Source organism: Zootermopsis nevadensis, unplaced genomic scaffold (genome assembly GCF_977971745.1).
Source record: "Zootermopsis nevadensis isolate Lab colony 2312 unplaced genomic scaffold, Znev_1.0 Znev_ptg000018l, whole genome shotgun sequence".
NCBI lineage: Eukaryota > Metazoa > Arthropoda > Insecta > Blattodea > Termopsidae > Zootermopsis > Zootermopsis nevadensis.
This window is the reverse complement of record NW_028259150.1, coordinates 5158655-5179300: the sequence shown is the minus strand read 5'-3', so window position 1 is coordinate 5179300 and position 20646 is coordinate 5158655. Positions and strand designations below refer to the sequence as shown.

The 20646-nt window shown below is 41.1% G+C and overlaps 1 protein-coding gene across 11 annotated transcripts in view; it reads right to left on the bottom strand.

Annotated features, from left to right (window-relative positions):
• The window catches only part of Eph (Eph receptor tyrosine kinase), a 300921-nt gene that overhangs the window by 83835 nt on the left and 196440 nt on the right, over window positions 1-20646 (bottom strand). For all 11 annotated transcript variants that reach the window (XR_002545674.2, XR_002545676.2, XR_015535749.1 and 8 more), the window contains exon 3: window positions 4987-5066. Coding sequence is in view for 8 of the 11 variants with exons in the window: in XM_022079530.2 (XP_021935222.1) it covers window positions 4987-5066 (80 nt within the window). In the remaining 3 variants the exon portion in view is untranslated. The remainder of the gene's footprint in view (window positions 1-4986; window positions 5067-20646) is intronic.

Genomic DNA, 20646 nt, shown 5'->3' with positions numbered 1-20646 from the left:
TTGATGTTCATAAGGAATAACGTCTGAACATGTAGCAGATGGGTTATTGATCATATTTAGGGTAGCTTTATATTTCTATGGCTTAATTTACATAGTAACACGTTAATCTACATCACATACTGCTTTGACATCCAACCTGGAATATTGTAATCACGTAAGAGTCGGCTCAATAAAACTTGTAAGCGTGTTATGAAAAAAATGAAACTTTTATCGCTGAAAATCGTTGAAGTGCCACAGGAAAGTACAAGCGAAATAAATCACGTGGTTTATTAATTCTTACTGGCGTTGAAAGGGTTACGAACGACAATCCGGCACGCGCATGGACATTCCCTGGCCCAAATCAGTGTTTCGCTCATCCCATAGTGTACAGAATTAGAGCAGTGTCAGGTCGGAAACTGCACTCATTAAAGAGCGTGACAATCTCAGAGACACAATATTGACAGCGGTGCATTGTGTCAACTCGGCAGGCAAGTGAAACTGTGATCATCACTTTGACCTCTCAGTCGGAAGAGCGGGTAATCCCCACCGACCACGGACATGCTGGCCATCATGAGTGGGTGAACAATACCCATACACAAGCTATAAACAGCTGCTCACCTGCGATGCGCTCATATCTGTAAATTAATAGCTCAATCTTTAGAGTGGTCACTGTAGATAAATACCCCGATTACTAAAAGGCACTTCGGGCTGCGTTGCAACTGCGCTCCGTATTTATACACGGTACAGGAAAAAGGTAAGGACGCCCTTATGCTTAAAACACCGCCCAATAAAAAGGTGGATGACAACTCTGCTCATCGTTAAACACGCCTGCTTTCTGAAAAGCCAAATATTAGGATGTACACTTGCTTTGTATGGATGAAGAACACAGATGACAAAGTGTTTGAAAAAAGGGCCCAGTAAAATGCACCAAGTGATAAATGCAGAACAGCACATAATGAAGCACTTCGTGAAAGATGCGTCACCTAGTAGTTCCATTGAGACGGTATAAGTTGGGCATGTAGCTAAATTGGGAGGGGGAGGAAGAGAAGGAATGCAGTCAAAATTTGGAGGGGAGGCCTTTTGGAAGACAAAGGAGATGGGGTAACATAAAGATGGATCTCAGGTAGTTTATACTGAATGTATAGGAGGTGGAAGTAGCTCAAGACCGTGGACAATGGCAGACTTTGATATAAGGGACGTCGAACCTTCAAATTCTGCAAGAACGGCGTTGGTCAAGTGAGTAGCGGCGCTAGACTAAAGTGAATGGTCAGCTTCACACTTCGACCACTTCATCCTCAGGGGGATCGCCGGTACATTCTGAACACGAGACTGGAGCGACCCAGAGCCAGTCTGGTCGTGGTGACAAAGGGATAAACAAAACTCCTCTCGGCAGTCAAATCTGGGTCATTACACCGGCCGAGCTGTCTCGGCTCGTAATTTAATCCGAATTTAAACTAAATGAATAGGCAAACAAGTAATTCCATGGTGCAGGATTAATCAAACTGTTCGTAATTATTCAGCAGGTCACAATTTGGCCGGTGTTCATGGCAACGGTATGTGAAGGACAATCAGTGATTTCTCAAACTGCCAGTCAACACTCTGCTCAAAGTGGTTTCTTCTCTAGGAGTTTTCCAACCAATGTTGTGTGTGCATTTCTTCTGTCATAGCGCCTAGTACGTCTCAGCCATCTCGTTCGTGACATATCGCAAAAAAAGTTTTCTATGACTTATTTACGATGAGGTTTTATTCTGACGACTACAGAAGAAAATAATGTTCTAATCGGTTGAACAGAACGAACTGAGGTAGCTCAGTATTACATACATGCTTGTTAGTTCATTTGTTTGGGTGGCTGACTGGCTGGCTGGCTGATTGGTTGATTAGAATGCAGGTGTTCATTTAAGAAGAAGTTTTATGACCAACTGCTACTAGAAGTGGGTAGGTCCGTAGCGAAAAAACAGCAATGGGGCGCTCATTGTTCCTCGAGGAAAACTGCGGAAGTCTTTCGGAAAGATACACCAATACGTATGTTGTGTGTGCGTGGTTTTTTCCCTTCCTTCCTTTAGCTGGGAAATTGTTTTGAGATCAAAGGCAGTATAAATCGTGCAAGTCAGTGGTAAACATGCAGTCAGTCTGTTGTCATTTATGTGATAACTTTGACACACCAAAGCTAGAGACTGATCAGGTCTCTGAGCATAGCGCTTAAACTTTGATGCTGTTCTTGCCCTGTCTCTCGATGATCCCTTTTCAAAAATTTAAGGCTGAGATTGAGATCCAAACTCCTTAATCCACTACACCAACTCTTACAGAAAGTACGATAGCCCTTGGCGTAATTTCACTTCGGTAACACTGTCAACAGCTCTCCGTTAAGAAAACAGCTCAAGTACTAAGACAGAAGTTTGCTGTGAGAGAAACCTGGGTTAAATGTAGTAGTTTCGAAGCCTTTGGTCCTAAGACTCCAGAAACTTCAGTCTTTTGCCATCGCCCCTTTTCCCGCACAACTTTCACTTCATATCATGGCAGTACCTTTTCAAAATGGACTTTTCTTTGTGATTTCATTTCAGATGAGGCCCTTCGTTAACATTATTAAGTGAGGAAATCCATTATTCGAAGTGTTACATAGGTTAATCCTTGACCTGTTCATAAGAAGAGGTCATTTTACCCGTTCGAATTTAAATAAAAAGACACCGACGTTCCGAAGAGTTCTTGCACTATTTACCTCTGTGTATGGCGCAGCTGGCCGAGAACACACGAGTCAAATTAATTTAGTTTCCATCAGCCGCCCTTAATCTTAACCAGTCCTGGGGCTACATTCGCTGTTCCTTATCGACTCGCGGGCCACAGGGTTATGAAGGAGGACATTTTATTTATACGTCTAGGCAATGTATTTCAAATTCTTCTACAAGTATGCCTCCTATTACAAACGGGTTCATAAATCATACAATAATTGTCTGGAACAAAATCAGTCTTTAGAGAGATATTTGACACTGCTTTGGCTTGAATAATCTTTCGACACCAGCATTAATTTTTTTAGTTGGTGCATTTCACATGCATCCTTCATCAAGCATTGAAAGCCGGAGGAAAACAACAAAAGATTCCTCTCTCTCTCTCTGGGGTCAGTATGTATAAACATGCCACATCCACTTATTCTCCTTTCGTGTTCATATCAAAAGCACAGACGCGAATCTATCGACGCCAAATAACAGATGCAGTGAAAACAGAGCAGTAAATGACCAGTGAACCAAAAGCTCTTGATTTGCATACGAGAGGTAACCGGCAATTTACTTTATCAGTCTTTCGAAACTGTAACAGGTGTCTCCATCTAAATCCTTGTCCATTCAGCATTAACCACAATCACTAGACTACAGACATCCTATAAACACTCTAGCTGATATGGTGCCTTTAAAAAAACCTTACAATCAATAAATCACTCGAAAATGACACACAAAACTGTTGTGTGCGACCTAAAAGTGTAAGCGCTTAGGAAACCCTGGTTATAATGCTTTCACGCATAAAGCAATGGGCTTAAGAACGAAACCGTTACATTATCTGCCTTTGTTCTGTAAGCGACATTGCACAATGACAGCGGTATTGTCCTGAAGATAAGGAGGCCACAATGATTTCATTTCGATATATCCATTCCCTGATCTAATGGTAAACGATCGGGTGATAGTGGAAAGCAATTTATAGATAATCATCATGGCGTCGTGCGTGTAAAACTGTCACACACCAATGTGATACGCTTTGGACAGCAACACAACTGCAAAACCTTACGACACTGCCATGCCATAAATGCAGTAGGTACACGCTGTTGCTGCTTTTTTCGTTCTGTCACTACGTACGACCTATCACCGTAAGAACAAAGTAAACTCGAGAACTAGGGCGCATCTTACTAATGAAAATTTCGAAGAATGCATGCAGATCTCAGTAACAAATGTTAAACCTTGTATCCTCTAGTAGAAACAGTAACAAATGCCTCAGTAAGGATTAATTTTGTGTGACGAAATTACTGAGTAATGTCAGCATCGAATGCTCAGTCTGGTAAAAAGTGGTATGAAATAAATTACTTCCTGCGTATCACAACGGCAAATTATTATTTTTGGTATGCTGCCTTCATTTATAATTATGGTGCCCGCGAGATGACGAAGACTTAATGAAGCCCAACGTCTGGAAATGTTGAGAAACCCCGATACAAATCTTACAGAAAGATGTCCTCTGCAGATTACTGTGGGCGATTTCTCAAATGTCAGCATAAACTACTTTACAGTCGACCATTTGTATAGTTGCAAATATTGGTTCAATTAAAATGAATAAATATTAACGGAGGCTAGATAGTTCCAAGCTTAGTCAGGAAATATTGAAATTTAATTGAATATTTTTCCCTAAATTATAAATGCATAATTATATACTTTGTTACAAGAAGTATATGGCAAGTTCAATAGTATTGCATTAGAGTCATGAACCCAAATTCTATTTCCATAACTAGAATCTACTGCGCTGGAATGAAAACTAATTTCCTATTACAGCTGGCTGCCACGGTTTCGCGTTATGAATGTAAAACAAAACAATTTCCTTTGCATGGCTTTTGGAACGTGTGATAACTTATTTAAGGCCCAGCTATGATGGCGCAATAGACACTGGCATTAAACGCATAATGAAATTTACACACCGAACCTTCATCAGCATAGCTACGGCAGTATGCAAAACCTAAAACCGCCCATTATCTCCAAAATTTCCATTTCGTTATAATTCGCAACATGTGAGTCCAAGTGTGTGGAATTGCTTTCCTGAAAATAAAATATGAACCCAGACACATGAATTTTTAGTGCTTTTCTCGGCTACCAGAGACGCGTTACCCCCATGTCCTGTATCAACGCTGTCATGCAACTACCTTTCGTTACGGAACACATGCCTTAACTATGTTTAATTTTATCGTTACAATAACAGTTTAACAGGATCCGAGTCATGACAGCATCAAAACTAAATATGTAATTTCTCTTGGTCACTCACCCCCGGTGTGTTGGCTTGTGGTCCGTAAGGGTAGCGGGTCCATTCCAGAGTGGCCTCTTGGGTCGTATCCAGCAACACAACTGGAAAACAAAGAGTCTGGTTATTTACAATAAATACACTCTTATTACGGCATGTCAATATGGGCTCATATGCCTAAACCTCCGTCTCTGGGGCTGAAGCATGTTTTTCACCTGTAATCAAATAGTACGCTGAGTCGCCTTGCGAAACCAACTACCACGCAGTGCTTTCTGTTCAATTACCGTTTAGAAATTCACAGGAATGACAAATCAATGCCTTTTTGAAGTGGTTCAGGACAAGATCAAGTGACGAGACCTTCTGAGCACTGCAACGATCTTCCGGCTTCCAATAAGAGATTATATCGACTAGCTTAGCGACTATTAGCTTCTTAGGAAGGATTCTGTTCTGTGTGGTTAGCAAAATACATTTAATAGGAAAATCACTTCAATTTTACTGTAAAGCAACTTCCTAGTAAACAAACGTGTCATGATTTACATCAACTACCGAACTGGGTACGGCCTACAAGTTATCAGAGTCATGGTAATATATTCTATTGCGCCCTTTACTGAAACCAGTCGTTCGCTGGTTTGCATGTGCCTAGTGAGTGCGGAAATGTATGCATATCACTTTATGATACACACAGAGGCCCGGCACTCTCACGCCCACGCCGGCGCCAACTACTATATTCATCAAAAATAAAGTTACCTCTTCTAACTGCGTAGTCTGATGGAAAACGAAAACCGAATTTACATAAATTTCGAAGGAGGGGGGTCCTGAAAATGCAGGCCCACTGTGCGCATTCGCCTGTACAGAGCAGGCGTGCGTGTGAGTTGAATGAGGGACGACAGAAGGGCAGAGCAGTGCATGTAGCCTACATATCTCACATGCTCACAAATGGAGATGCCATCAACTGCAGTAGTAGTCGAAATGATACAATTTCCATTGCAAATTGGTTCCCATAGAAAAAGATTTTTCCTTTAATTCACATCCCACTTCCAACTTGAAGCCCGCGGGGATTGGGTGCTTGGTTATAGTCTGAGTCGGTCTGGATACATCATACATTCGTTTGCTTACAGCTTCATTCGGCCTGGCACAAAGTAGAGAAAATGTTCTAACGAAAAGGAAATAATCTTTTAAAATGATAACAAGGCAGAAAAAATGCAATTTGATGTGCGGCAAGAAACAACGAATGGCGCGTGACACAATAAACTCAAATGTTTTTACATACATCTACGCGGGTTTACATAATTACAATGAAAAACTACTACGTAAACTATGCTATATTTCAGCTGTACAGGAAACACAAGTCAGTGCTGAGGTTACTAAAATTATTAAACTGGGACGTGAATTTAAATCTAGTTTCCGAAAGGAAATAATCTAATATACTTACTACAAAACCATTTTAAAGACGTTTAAACATGTTGGTTAATTTTAATGGAATTAGATATGCATGCCATGCCACTGATGGTCACTTCGCCGCAGAATATTTCAATATCCAATTATAATACCAACATGGTGGAGGTGCGAACTTATCGAACCAAGGCAGAATTGGTATAAATAAGAACACAACCCTGACCTATCTGCCTTATGCTGTATATTTGGAAAAATATACATTTACTTTTTAGCTTAAATGAAAATTGGTATTGAAACTGGTGAAGAACTAGGCAACTCCACGTGTTTAATGATAGTACATTTCCGAATTTTATTACGCATTTTTCCGTGTTAATCGGATAATCGTAATTATATTCTTCAGTGTCTCCAGACGAATTTCGGCATTGTACCTCAAACTCAGACCGCCTCCGTCCGGTCTTACCAACACATCATTTTTAGCCACTTAATTTCGTCCCCGTTATTAAAACAGGAATAAATCATATTTTTCTGCGAGTCCATAGGAGCGTTGCGTGTACCGACAACCATTCCCAGATTCGCATCAATATTTCTAATCATATCGGCGGCCTTGTAATTAACAGGTGTTAGCGTAATTAAAAAAACGTTTATTCGCTAATTACAAAAAGTCATTATTGCTGTTCGTTTCGTTATAGGCCTGTGTCACCTGGCATCGAACTGACCCTCGATAGTAAATGATCGAGAAGCAGTGTTCTCGATTGCTGTGCTACGGCAGAACTCGAATTGGGTCTTAGGCTATCACTTAAACCTGTGATTGGTTGCTGAATCTGTCATATAAACCTTGAACCGTGATGGTAAAGTCACGTATTTTTCTTTCTCTTATTTTGAATTCCCACCAATAGCAGTGAAATGATCTTCATACAGATAAGAATTTACCACCCAGTCACTTTCACTTTGCAATTAAAATCTTATCTTACGTATTCAAATATGATTTCCGTTATCAGATTACAGTTTCTATAGTTACCCCATACACCATGTCCTTGCGAAATTACCTTCGAACCCACAGACGTACGTGTTACAAATTACTGTATGCGTGTATGATTTCACAGCGGTGAGTATGAAGATATCTGTCTTCTGGGTTGTAGCGCTGTGTAGTCTGGTCGATGTTTGCCACCGTTTCAGAGGTCATACTGCCTCCATCATCAGGGCGGTGAGTATGAAGATTTCCGTCTTCTGGGTTGTTGCGCTGTGTAGTCTGGTCGATGTTTACCACCGTTTCAGAGGTCATACTGCCTCCGTCATCAGGGCGATGAATCGCCATGTATATGGAGCCAAGATCGGGCTTCATATCCTCAAAGGACGTGATTCTCGTTTTCGCCACAACGTCCCAGTTCTATGTCTCGCACAACCACCACCTGTCAAATTGCTACCGGTGTTCTTCCTTGGGATAAAGCGGCCGGGTCGGGAGCTAAACACACGGTACTGAGTTCATAAGATACGTCTTCCCTTCCCAAAATGTCTACATGGAGCGGTGCTTATTTCGCAACCATCAAGTATGTACTGCATGCAGCTCAGAGGTAAAGGAGAATGGGAGTTTACAAATGTCTACAAATGAAATTTTGGATGGTAACTCATATCTCGAAGTTATTTTTTCAAAGAAACCAATACCATTCTTCAACTTATAAACCTCCTCTCGATTTACTTCTTGCTCAGGCATAGCCGAGTCTATAAATTCAGGGCAAGGATAAGCCATAAAACATACTGAAAGCGCAGTGTCCATGAATAAAATAAACATTTAAGGAGAAACACAGGTTACGCTTCTGACCTAAGAAGCGGGTTCTCTGTCTCAAAAAGTAGCTTCAATGTACCATAAAATAATAAGAAAAAAAAAATATGGCTAACTAGTCCAGAATTAATTGCAGTAAGCGAATGTTAATATTGTAGAATTTGTAACGAGGGTTTTGAAATAGTAAACGGGGCTATTTATTTGGCATAGACTGTCTCGGGATTTTAATAACAGGGAACAGCCCGGGTTAGAATCACTTCTCCGTCAATACTGCCTGTCCAAAACAAAACGGCATTCTAAAGAATTGTAAAACTCGTCGTTTATTGTAACTTAATGCTACAAAGTAGAAACATAACCTCTTCTGACACGTCTGTTTAAATGTTTGGTAATCATGGTCAAAGCACAAAATCCAAAACTGGCCTACAATGATATATTTTACAAACGCTCAGATATGCGGATGTGAAACGTGGGCGACGCCAAGATGCGGAGATCAAAATATAAAATTTCTTCCAGTAAATGTACAACAAATCTGCGGGCATTATTTTTGTACTTTCTTACTGTGTTGCATCACTGATGCCGCGTTACAAATTGTTCCTTATAGTTCAAAACACTGATAACCAATCATGCTTTCCCGCACTGTTTAAATAGTAGCGGATTTAACTGAAAATATTAAATTAAACAACGTAGCAAGGATAATATTTCGTTGTTGTTCTGCTGTAGTGGCGTGTTTCGGTGGGAAGGAGATAGAGTACGGAATAGATAAATGAAAGAAAGAAAGGTAAAACGAATATGAGGCAAGAAAAATGAAACTGGATACAAATACGAGAGATCGGAAAGAGACAAAAAAGTACGAAAGAAACAGAAGAAAGCGGGTGAGGCATGAAGGCACGAAAGATATTCCCCGTTGAATTTCACCAGTCCTGGATATATTCTGCTAAAACAGCAAAATAATTAGGACAGAGAAAACTGCACACAATGGACAAATGCCCGAATCCCTAAACAAACCTGGCATCATTCTTCGACTACAAAATGAAAGTAGAAACACCAGTAAAAATATGGCGTGATAAAATACCAGAGCGGAGTCGGGAGGGTTTATAGTCCGAGCGTCGAAGACGATGAAACTATGAAGATAATTCTCTCCTGGACCCCCTCCCCAAGGTCGCATCCATTTATTTTGTCAAAAAGGGGGCAGGGTATTTAATTTCAGCTATGTAGAAAATAAAACATGTTTCGACATTGGTTTTGTGTAATTTATCATTTGAATATCACACATGGACGCCGGCAAATCCGTATGCACATGAAGCACTAAGGCGCAAGGAATTTGCCTTGCAGGTAGCTTGCTTCAAAGCAGACTCAGCATTACAGTTCGCTCTGCGCTGTCATTTTTCACAATTACTGCGCAAATCGTAAGCAGTGACATGAAACACTGCTTTAAGTTCCCTGCCAGTAAACAGAGCATTGCTTCATTTTAAAGTACAGTGTGAATGTAGGAAATGCAATACTGGTCCTGACAATCATGAGGTCAAGCTGCCAACATGGAAGGAACTGAAAGTGATAACGCACGACGTACACAGAACTACAGACCAGATATCATATTCAAGTGACTAGCCAGCAGCTTAATTTGTGCCCTCCACAAACGTTAATTAGCCTTCCTACGTATTATACCACAAAGGGGAGAATGCTATTTTATAATTAGCTACTTTTTCCTTTTTCGTTACATTTAGCAAATATACACTTCGTATTAAACATCACTACTTTATTATTCTCTTCCCTTCCCGGTGCTGAATGGTGTGACCACCAGGTTGTTAAAAAGACGCCGAATTTTGGGTTCGGTGCTGCATCCTCAGAATTTGGAAGAGTCGTCTTACAAATCCCAGGTCGCTGGAGGACGAATATGTATTGAAAACTTGGCAAAAAGGCCAACAGAAGATGACAGGTGGGAGTACTGAAATATGCATACGTTCCCCCCCACACACAATAACAACACGGTTCCTGAATTCTTTATATGTAACTCCATTTCGTATCTCCATTTGAGTTTAAAGAGGGTTCCTGATTCATGTAAATTCGAAATTTACAAATAATACGATTCATGTGGCTTTGAAAAACAAATAATACGACTCATGCGAATTTTAAATTTACAAACATACGATTAATTCTAATTAAAGTTTACATATAATGTATCAATATCAATAAGTAGTCCAGACCTAAACAGTAAAGAAATGTGTTATTTCTGCTCTGTAAGAATGAATAGCTAATTCTTGCGTTATTTAATTTCAAACTGAGACGTGCAAGCCTGTACACAGTTTCGCATGTTAGTATTATTGTGAATGATGAATTGGAAAGGAACCGAGCAGAATCTGCCCGCGGGGATCGAAGACCGTCTGGACAGATGGTCTGCGGACCGAAGTTCGAAATTGGGGCATCCCGAATACGAAGCATCCAACCGCGACGTCCCGCTATGGAGTCAGTCTCCGGATCATTGCATCTTCGCGTGCCTCGTGAGTCGCTTTCGGTGTCCGCCTTCATTTTCCCGGAAATGACTTTGATGACAGCATCGATTTTGCAAACTACGCCCTGCTGTTATTTTTGTTTCTCTTCGTGACACCCGCGAGTCATTTTAAACAATAATCAAAAATCTGTTTTTCCCATTATTATAATCATTTTTCCTGCTTTGCGGAGTTGGTTTATAACAGCACAAAATCGGATTTAACGAGCTCGATGCTATTTTATTTATTCTAAATTTCGATTGGGGAAAGGGCAGAAAACGTTTCCAGCCGTCGGTGAGTTCTCCGCTTGTAAGAACATGTCGCTTGTTTCCCCATGCACTTATTCACCTGAAATTAAATCACATCGCTGTTTCTCCGAGTCTTCAGAACACTGATGTTACATCTGGTATGTGTATATTAACACCAATTACATTCATATGAATGAGCGGTCTTTGCAGCTCGGACTCGGTGGTCACTGGTTTGAATCCTGCTCCAAGCACACGTGTTTCAACACTACGTAGTCTTGCAACAACAGAGACTACGCCGGTGGCTGATTTTCACATCCTGAAAGTCTTGTTACTGCCGAAACGCATTAACCCTTTCCATGCTATTTACTGGACCGCTACATCTCAGTTTATTTAGCGTGTGAGATGATCCACGAAAGAAGCGTCTCCTGCCATCTGTCAACAATTAAAGCTACGTGTCCAAGGCCTATTGCTTTCATGAACACTAACTATACGTCATCATAGAAATATATACCTTGTAACAGACGAATAAACTCGGGGTTAGCCGACAAGTCCGTTGTACAAAGAACTCAACAGAAGATTAAGAAAATAAGAGTTCCTTATTTGTTGTCTCTTTTCTGAGTTGCAAAACACAGACCGAGGCGTGAAAGAAAAATCACTGCTGAAGTAAAAGATGGAGGCAGCTTACTCCCGAGTAGCGTTACCGAACAACACAAAAGCTTTTAGGCAGGTTGGAGGACGGTGGTACCTGACAGTGAGGAGTCACAACTCGAAGCTGGCAACAACTGTCCCGATACTTTAAATTAGTAAACTGCTGGCATTCTGAAGATTGATTCAGTTCTGTAAGCGGCACTTCATCAAAGGCAAGGGTGTCATTTCATAATGGACTTTAAATGATTAATTGCTTCCAAACTTACGTAATCGTACTGGATTATTGTATTTTGTTAACCAATTACATGTCATCTTACAGTCAGCAGTTACGTTCTGTGGTTCGGAGAAATTCTCACTCGAAAGTTAAACCTTTGTGATGTGTCTGACATTTCTGAAATGTCGGCACCATATCATATCCTCTGAATACGCTTGTGTGTGAGAAGCAGAAAATTGCATCGTGCTTCGTAGAAAATTAAAGAGGGTGGCTAGTAGAAACCGTTGTAAATTCACCATTATCAAGCTTCACACTTTCCCATTATCCCTTGGGAAAAAAAACCCTCGAAAATTAAAAGCCGAACTCTGCAGAGAGGGGAGAAAAATTCGCAGAGATAACACTGAGAGTAGAGGATTGGCCTGCATTATTTTATTCGGAATAAACCTTCCACGCGAATATTTTAAGTAACAAGTAGACATGCGTTATTACTTTGTGCATTTCTACAGTAACCCACGAGAGCCATTTTAGAATGGGTACAAATTACTCAATTTGAAGTTCGGAAAAATGATAAGGTGTTTAATTGCCTCGCACTATTGAACAAAAGATATTGCATCATCAACTTGGCCGCCGAGAGAACTTCAAATCTAACGACAATCATATTAAAATCTGAAGAGGGAAGTTCTTCCAAACTGGATATCTCGCTAATGTCAAACACTAAAACCAGGGACAAACATTCTTTAACTTGTATAATTTGAGGTTTTCACAGCGGTGAGTATGAATATTTCTGTCTTCAACAACCCAGAAGACAAAAATCTTAATTCTTTAACTTCATTTGTGCATAATTCGCAACCGCAGTTTTCCCCAGTGAAACTAGAATTAATGTCGCAGTATTATGAAAACCTAAACAGCACGGCCGAAAGGACTGTTCATCATACACATTTTAAAGGAAATGAAAATGTTGTCACGAAATCGGATAACCAAGTCTACAATGGAGCCCTTCATTCACGGAATAAAATGAAATGTAAAAGCTGACAAAATACACTAAGCAGCTGAGAATTAAATATTCCGAAAGCAAGAAAAATACCGGGTGAGGCGCCTTTAAATGGTCTCATGCACAGGAACAGACCATTTGCCGCCTTAAAACCGGGAAAACTACATCATGGAAAGCAAAGAAACAAACGTCTTAGCGGCCGCATTTCCATAACCAAGACGAGAAGCCGAAACATGTCTGATATCCGAAGATACACAGCAGTGTTCACAAACTAATAACGAAGATGTCTGCACACTTCAGAACCAGCAATCGCTCGCCTGAAGCAAATTCCATGTATATTTCACCTGAAGAGACCCACGTATTCGAGAAACATCCGAGTCTTTGATATGGGGCAGTCTCATAGGGTGGGCAAGGAACACGGCCCGCTTAGCAGCATTATCAGCTGAGCCAGCGCACGTCTAGTCGTTCGTTTGTTTGTTCGTTCGTTCGTTCGTTCACATTCAATTTAACGGACACTGCACACAGACTGATGAATCGCACATTACAGAAAGTTCATAGCAACGAATCCCACTTGGTGTCCGCTACAAATCGCCGTAACTCTCGTGGTTATGCGGTTGATGAGGAGAAGTCCAGCCCTTCGAATGATAAAACATTTCCAAACCGCTGTCCGCTTTAATGGATCACGAGGGTCATCCACGTAATTCAGTTTCGGGCAGGTGTCCATCTTATGTCCCGTATGACCCAAATAGCAAGCCAGATACAGGAAACAGTCGGCTTTATTTACTCCTCCATTTTTGTACCTTAATTCGTTTACCCAGGAGCCTATTTATTGAATTACTGTGTACGAAAACTGTCGATGGCCAGACCTAACTCCTTCTCATTTGCGACAGAAATTTGACTTCTTGTACGTTCCTGGACGTCCAAGTCTCATGCTAGCTCAACCAGGAGGCCAGTAGATATGTGTACTGTCCTCACATCCTTTCTACCTTTTTCTCTCTGGAAACGTCGTGATTTTACGATCTTGTACTTCAGACAATGGACGAAGTCCAAAATAATGTCACGTCCATTCTTCCTTCAGACCATTCTGGCTGCAGACGACATTACGTCTAAGGTCATTAATCTTTATTCTACAAAGTATAGAGCGTACTGACCGTACAATGAGGTGTAATGCTGCTTCAGCCGTCTGCTGTTTCGCCAGCCTCATCAAGCTCAAGAAGATAAGTCAATGTTCTGAATTATGGAGTTGCACTCCGTATGCCAATTAATTTACACTTGCGCCACGAGAACTGTTTGTGGCTTCAACACAGAGCACATTTTGGCCAATTCACAGGACATGGCATGCAAAATTACGCACAACTGAATAGCATAATTTTGCAGCGTAAAATATGTCAATTTCATTCAGTACTATCTGCATAATTTTCCAGTGTTAATTTAGGTTACAATCGCCTGACGGAATCATGCCTCTTGTTCGGGTACTTTGCACAACAATAGGGGCACAGCAGCGCCTCTCCGTGTCATTCAGGCCACGGGAACATTGTTTTGCAGCTGACTCGACATCTCCTGTACAAGCATATGAAGCCTCATCTAATTCTCCATTATATTGTCTTCATCGTAAGCACAACAGCTCACAGTCATCGCCTTACTTAAGCACTTTAACAGGATTTTACAACACCTCGTTCAAACAGAATTTCATATTTGTGTTACCAAAACCATTTTTAAAATCGTTAACAAAGTGGGTCAGTGTAAAAACATGACCGTACTTCGTTGAGATTTCAGGTTCTCGCAGCGACGAGATAGCTCTCTTCTGGATTGTTGCGCCATGCAGTAAGGCAGAAGTTTACCGACGTTTCAGAGGTCTCCATTCGTATTAGCTGTTCCTGTTTCAAACAGTTCGCATCAATTGGAATATTTTGTTTACACAGACATAAGACACAGCCATCTTCATACAATGAAGTTTCATGGCCGAAAACTGTGCTTGAAAATCCCAAAGGATTCATCATGACACTCATTTCTTAACCTCTCAAAACACCGGCAGCTTTTATGTCATAACAAACCAGTGCTGGCAAATAAACTGATCTATTCCGACGCGCCGCGAATGTTAGTATCTACTTGCAGTGACGCATCGTGGGATGACACACTACCTTGCCTCTAATTGCGCACCAAGATTCCGCTACCCCCGTCTACCATCTAATGAGATTACGTCATTGTTCCTTTGTCAGGGTAGCAAGAAAGTTGACTTCGGAATATCAGCAACGAATACGAGCCATATAAAACAATCAGAAACTGCGATACTTCGACCACGTTCTCTGCGGAGAGCAGGGAATGCAGACCTCCAGTTCACCGACAGGTGGGGAATTTCCGTTACCTCGGATCATGCAGTGTAAGAACTGAGTCTGTGAAATCAAAAGGCTGAATTATATGCGCACAGTGTCAAGTTGGAAGGCATGTCCATTGCCCTTCATGACAATCAGTGCTCAGAACATAGCAAATCCCAAACACAACCTCGGCTCATTTCGAACCAAGGTTACCACTTGTTCATGATATTGATCATTCTAGAGACATCGTGAACTTTGCCGCAAACAGAAGTGTTCACAGTTTTTGAACGTACTGTACCCAGTTCCTATGAAGGGCTGCAACAGAGGAGAGCGATACACGGTTCGCGAGTAGGGTAACGGTCTCAAAAAACAATATATTACTATTAAAGGAAAATTTACGACCTTCGTACAAACAAGTAAACTGTGAATTGCTTTCACTGCCGTCTTACAGAAGAAACGTAACTACATTACAGCCGTCTGAGAAAACGAACGCCGTATTGGCTCCTCAGTGGTTGTGGAGCCGCTGGAAGTAAGCGCCGATAAGACAGAGCACTGTATTCTCAAAGCTGGTTGCAAGACAAATCGGTTACTAATAAACAGTACTTTAAATGTATCGACCAAGAAAGGGTTGTTATCCGGCCCGAGAAACACGAGAAGACCAGAATCTGGAATGTATTTATAATTTTCACTGCCCATTATAAAATACTGCATTACAAGTCTGGGAATTTTTATTGTAGCTGCAATTGAATTTCGTTAAAAACGAAGACTAGAACACAGAACATTATCTACCGCTCTGAGAGCTGCAAAAAAATAACTGCGCTACAGCAGACTATAAAAGGGTTGACAACAAACAGAACAGGTCAGCAAAATATTCAGAGATATATCTGTGACCCACTGCATGTTAATTCTTAATGCACTTTCCGTGTGTTTCAAGCTTGGAGCTGTAATGGTCCTGCCAGCTGGGTGGGGGAAAGGGAGGGAGAGAGGTTTGTGCAACTTCAAAAGTGACCTCTTTTTTTTTAAAATACAAATCAGCAAACTGAAACTGTAAGTACAAAGTGGAACTGTTCTGCTTCCTCTTAATGATTCATAAAACATGTTTCATCTCGATTCCCATTCATTATGCTAACAACAAAATAATGCGATGTCCTTTAGAACAATGAATAGTGGAAAGGTTCTTCGGCCTGTGTTCATTTACTGCCGGTCCATGCCTTCTGTTGCAAAAGCGATACTACATCGCCTTAGAATCAGAAATTTTTCCTTGAGTTTCGTTCAGTAATAACCACAAGACTTGAAAAAGTTTCCAACAAAATTGGTATACACTGCTTGCCCGTGTCGCTTTCATTTTAAGCACTCTGAGCAAATAACATATAAAAGTAAACGAAATGGTCTCTATCGTTTGTTTAGCCAGTTAATCAGACCGAGAAGCAACCCGTTCACCAGACAACACAATTGTTCTAAATTAAAAATTTGTGCTGAAATTCCCAACTCAGCCGTGGTAACATGTCAACACCTTCGCTTTGTTTCACTGGGTATGGATATTAATAAAACGCAATTCTTGACAGTTACCAAGTGCCTGGAAGAAATTACGAAATAAATGTACATATTTGGAGCAAGTTTACATGCTTGAGCTGTCACGTAACGCCGATGAAGGGTGGATTGCATACTTGAGGCTTTTGACGAATGACAACAGCTACTCTTAAAACAATTTCAAAACATGCCAATTCTTTGGTGTTAGGTCCATTAAGCTTTGGCCGTGAGAACCTAATATAATACAGTGTGTCTCAAAAACATGCATACACACAATGTTAATATTCCGTATTATATATAACGTGTATCAATCTTTTGTGACATCCATAGGTGTTCAGTTTGTTAGTAAATCCTCCGACTTCGATGAAACCCGTGGTCACAAAATCACGCCAGATGAAGCCAGTACAAATCCTCATATTCAGGTTTTAGAATTTTATGTCCGTTTGGTTCAACAGTGTGGATCCTTCAACATAAGGAGTATGTAGATCTGTATCTGTAAGCACGTTGAATAACCAGTCGAGGACAGCCGAAAATGAGAGTTCTTCCAGCTTTCGATGGGGAAGGGGTACCCGCTTTCGCCATCCTTCACCGAGCAGCAAATGGGCTCCTTAGGTGGGAGCACCAATCCCAATTTCCACACGGAAGTACAAGAAAATGCGAAAAAATTTCAGTACCATTCGCACGATTCGAACCCATGATAATTCATGCTGTGTAAATTTGTGACATTAAAATTACGCTGTGACACCTTTCATAAGGCTCTGTATTCCAAAATTCTGACTATACTTTGAGCTGTGTTAACCTGACTGTAACGGTGATCATACCAGGGAAATTAAACTGAAGAATTATAATTAATAATACAAATCCGACTGAAACTATAAGAATCGTCGAGGAAGATGTAGAAAGAAGCAGCAAAGTTGTTCCTCCGCGCCTGGTTCCATAGCACCCCACCCCCGTAAAACATTTTAAGCCAAGTCTAATTAGTGTCGTGAGCGAAGTGATCAGAACAGGATTGCGTGTTTGAGCGTCGAAGTTTCAGACACTTCCCTCCAAGATCCAGAGGGTGAGGAACTTAAACTCTAGAGAGACAAAACGTAAGAACGAGGTGCAGAAGTAGGCGGCAGGCAGGGGCCGACATGTAACGCCGAACTTGTCGCTCTGAAGAAATTTCTATCCTTGTGGTTATTAAAGGTTCTAAGTAGTCTACACAATTTCGGGGGCCGCGATGTGTAATTTAGGGTAAGAATGGGAGTTTCTCCTTCGTCTGGCTGTATGCATAAAAACCAAACCGTATGACTCCACATACGAAACCTAATTAAGACATCATCTCTTTGCCATTGGTTCTTTCATTACCCATTCGTTACAACAGCAATGATGTATCAGGATACTTTACAGATCAAACTCGTAGTTACACTACGTACATGTCTGGAGGGCCTGTGAGCCGCTCGAGTCTCGCCGCCATTCTCAGGGAATTTCTCTCTCGTAACAGCTTTACCTTCGACAGTTAAGTGAATACAACTGATGCAAGAGGATGGAGAAAAATACATAATTAAACAGTTCACAATTCGAATCCATCGTCCAATACTGTCAGGATGATTAGAATAACGGACAAGAAACCCACAGAGAAAACAAAAAATGCGTACAAAAATCTAGTCGGAAAACCTCAGGGTAAAAAAGAAATTACTTGGGAGGGTACATAGAAGGACTGTATTAAAATTTATTATTGTAAAGAGGGAGTGTGGAGATGTCAAATAGACTAAATTCGCGCCGATCGGGTCCAACGTATTGATGAAATTTCTTCTTGCATCGAATTTCTTTGGCCAGCTGAGTGACTTACAAACTTTCCAAAGAACGGGGTTATATGGTTATATAGCACCTGATGCAACACTATTTCGGTCCAGAACTGTCGAAAGGGATTTCGTTTTAACCACGGTTTCCTAAATTACAGTCCTGCCTGTAAACACTAGTTGTGATTAAAACGAATTGCTTTCAGACACGTATATATTTCAAATGAAAGTTTAAACAAGGTTTAACCCATCCCACTAAACCGCCCAACTATCTTAGCAGTTACATATTTCCATTGCTTCTTCATGCTTGTAGTTCATTAGCCGAAGTTGAAACAACGGCTTACCTGTGACCCCATTCAGGCTCAAATGACATATTGTCCACCATACTGCCGACAATAATTCAAGCGAAGTCTTGTAATAAAAAGTATCGTGGAAAAGAGGATTGAGCAAGACCACGAAAAAGACTGATGAGACGGAGTTAGCAGATTCAATAAGCCTAATGCGTAGAGCTGAAGAATGTCCCGCTGCGGAATGATTGGATTTACAAAACAGTATGGAAAAAACCAGCATGGTAAGATGAACCATTACAGTACCCACAGGGGGCTGAGGACGTCCAAGTTGAATATTAATACATTTCTCTAGAGGAGAACACACACACGATGGAGTAGACAAGACGACCGTGAGAGAAATAAGAAAAATGCAAGCATTAAGTAAATAAATATAGATAAAAAGAAGAGAAAAATACGGCAAAGGGGGAAAAACATAAAGCAAGAAGCAAAGAGAAGCGGGAGGAGAGGCAAAGTTCAATCCTCTGTCGTGTTCGGTTCCAAAAATTGTCACAATCTCTTGCAGCATTAGATAATGCATTAGCCACTCTACCCTACTGATTCCTACCAACTCCGATTTGCCCTACGGTCAGTCAACTGCCTCTACCCCTGCGCTTGTCGCAGTGCGACCCTGACCTACTATAGCCGCTCACAAAGAGAACAGTCATTTTTGAAAGTTAAACATTCATAACAACAGAATCAAGTTCAAATAATGACGTGCCGTGCCTGTGTAAACCACTTTCACCCCAAGTTATTGAAGGAGACAGGTGGCGCTACTATCAAGATCCTGCGAGGCGAGTGATACATTCGTCTGTACAGACATGAGCGGCAAGGGAGGAGAAGCCTCCCCTTTGTCTGCGCCCATTAATTGACGCGGCAAAGCACCCACTTGAAATTCAGAAACGTGGAAAGATAAATTGAAGGCGGTGGAAAGATGTGCTCCAGTCTGGAGAAAGGTAATATAAAGTGGGCCCCAAGCACAAACATCTCTAGCCAGGCACGTGCATGAGGACAAGGGGCATGGATGTAAGACTCCAGACGTTCTACAAATCTGTACAACATAGAGGAGAGTCGTGTTTCCCTTGGAGTGGTGATGGAAACAGAAACAGCTACCAGTGCTATAATTCGAACCTCGGTCCTCTGACCCGTAACCAGTCTCTTATCTCTGAATTACCTGCCCCACTTCAGATTGGATGCGTTATTCAAATTTGCGTGTTAATAATTCTAAATATAAATACTTTCGCCAGCGGGTAACTTGCATCCATACGTTCTATTGCTCACATAACTAACCAACAACACATTTAATATTCAAATCTGATTTCGTGTGTCTCTAGCCCAGCATCAGAGAAGAGCTGTTTATGGCAATACAGGACTGCTAAGATATCCCAGATATGGGAATCGATCTCATAGACGCCGGCACTTTTGCATTTCGAAGTCGAATTAAACTAGCTTAGCGCCAAATGAGATTAGTATCATGACATCGAGATGTTTTAAACGTTCATTGTCCGACGAATGCTGAACAAAATAAATATTAATATGCAGTGTTAAAGAAGATTGGTTATGACTGTACACGGTGCACAAGATACACATTTTATTGCAAGAGATGTCTCTTAATGTGCAATAAAGCATCACACTAATTAGCCAGCATCCCACCAGAGTAAAAGCCTCACAAACCAGAGTACTACATGTGCGTATGTTGTAAAATAATATTATGTGGGTATGTATAGACTGGGGAGCGGATTGCTGGACAAGCTTTACCTAATTTGGCCAATCAGCTATTCCCCTACTAGTCACCTGGAATGAATAAAGCGGACTAATCGATATATAAAGCTTGTGTGTGTGTATGGCTGCGTTAAACAAGGCCATGGTGATACAATTGGATGCCACAGGCTTAACCGACACACAGTACTTCAGGTAACAGCAGGGAAGCGTCCTGTAGATGGCAGACCCTCACCTTAACTCAAACA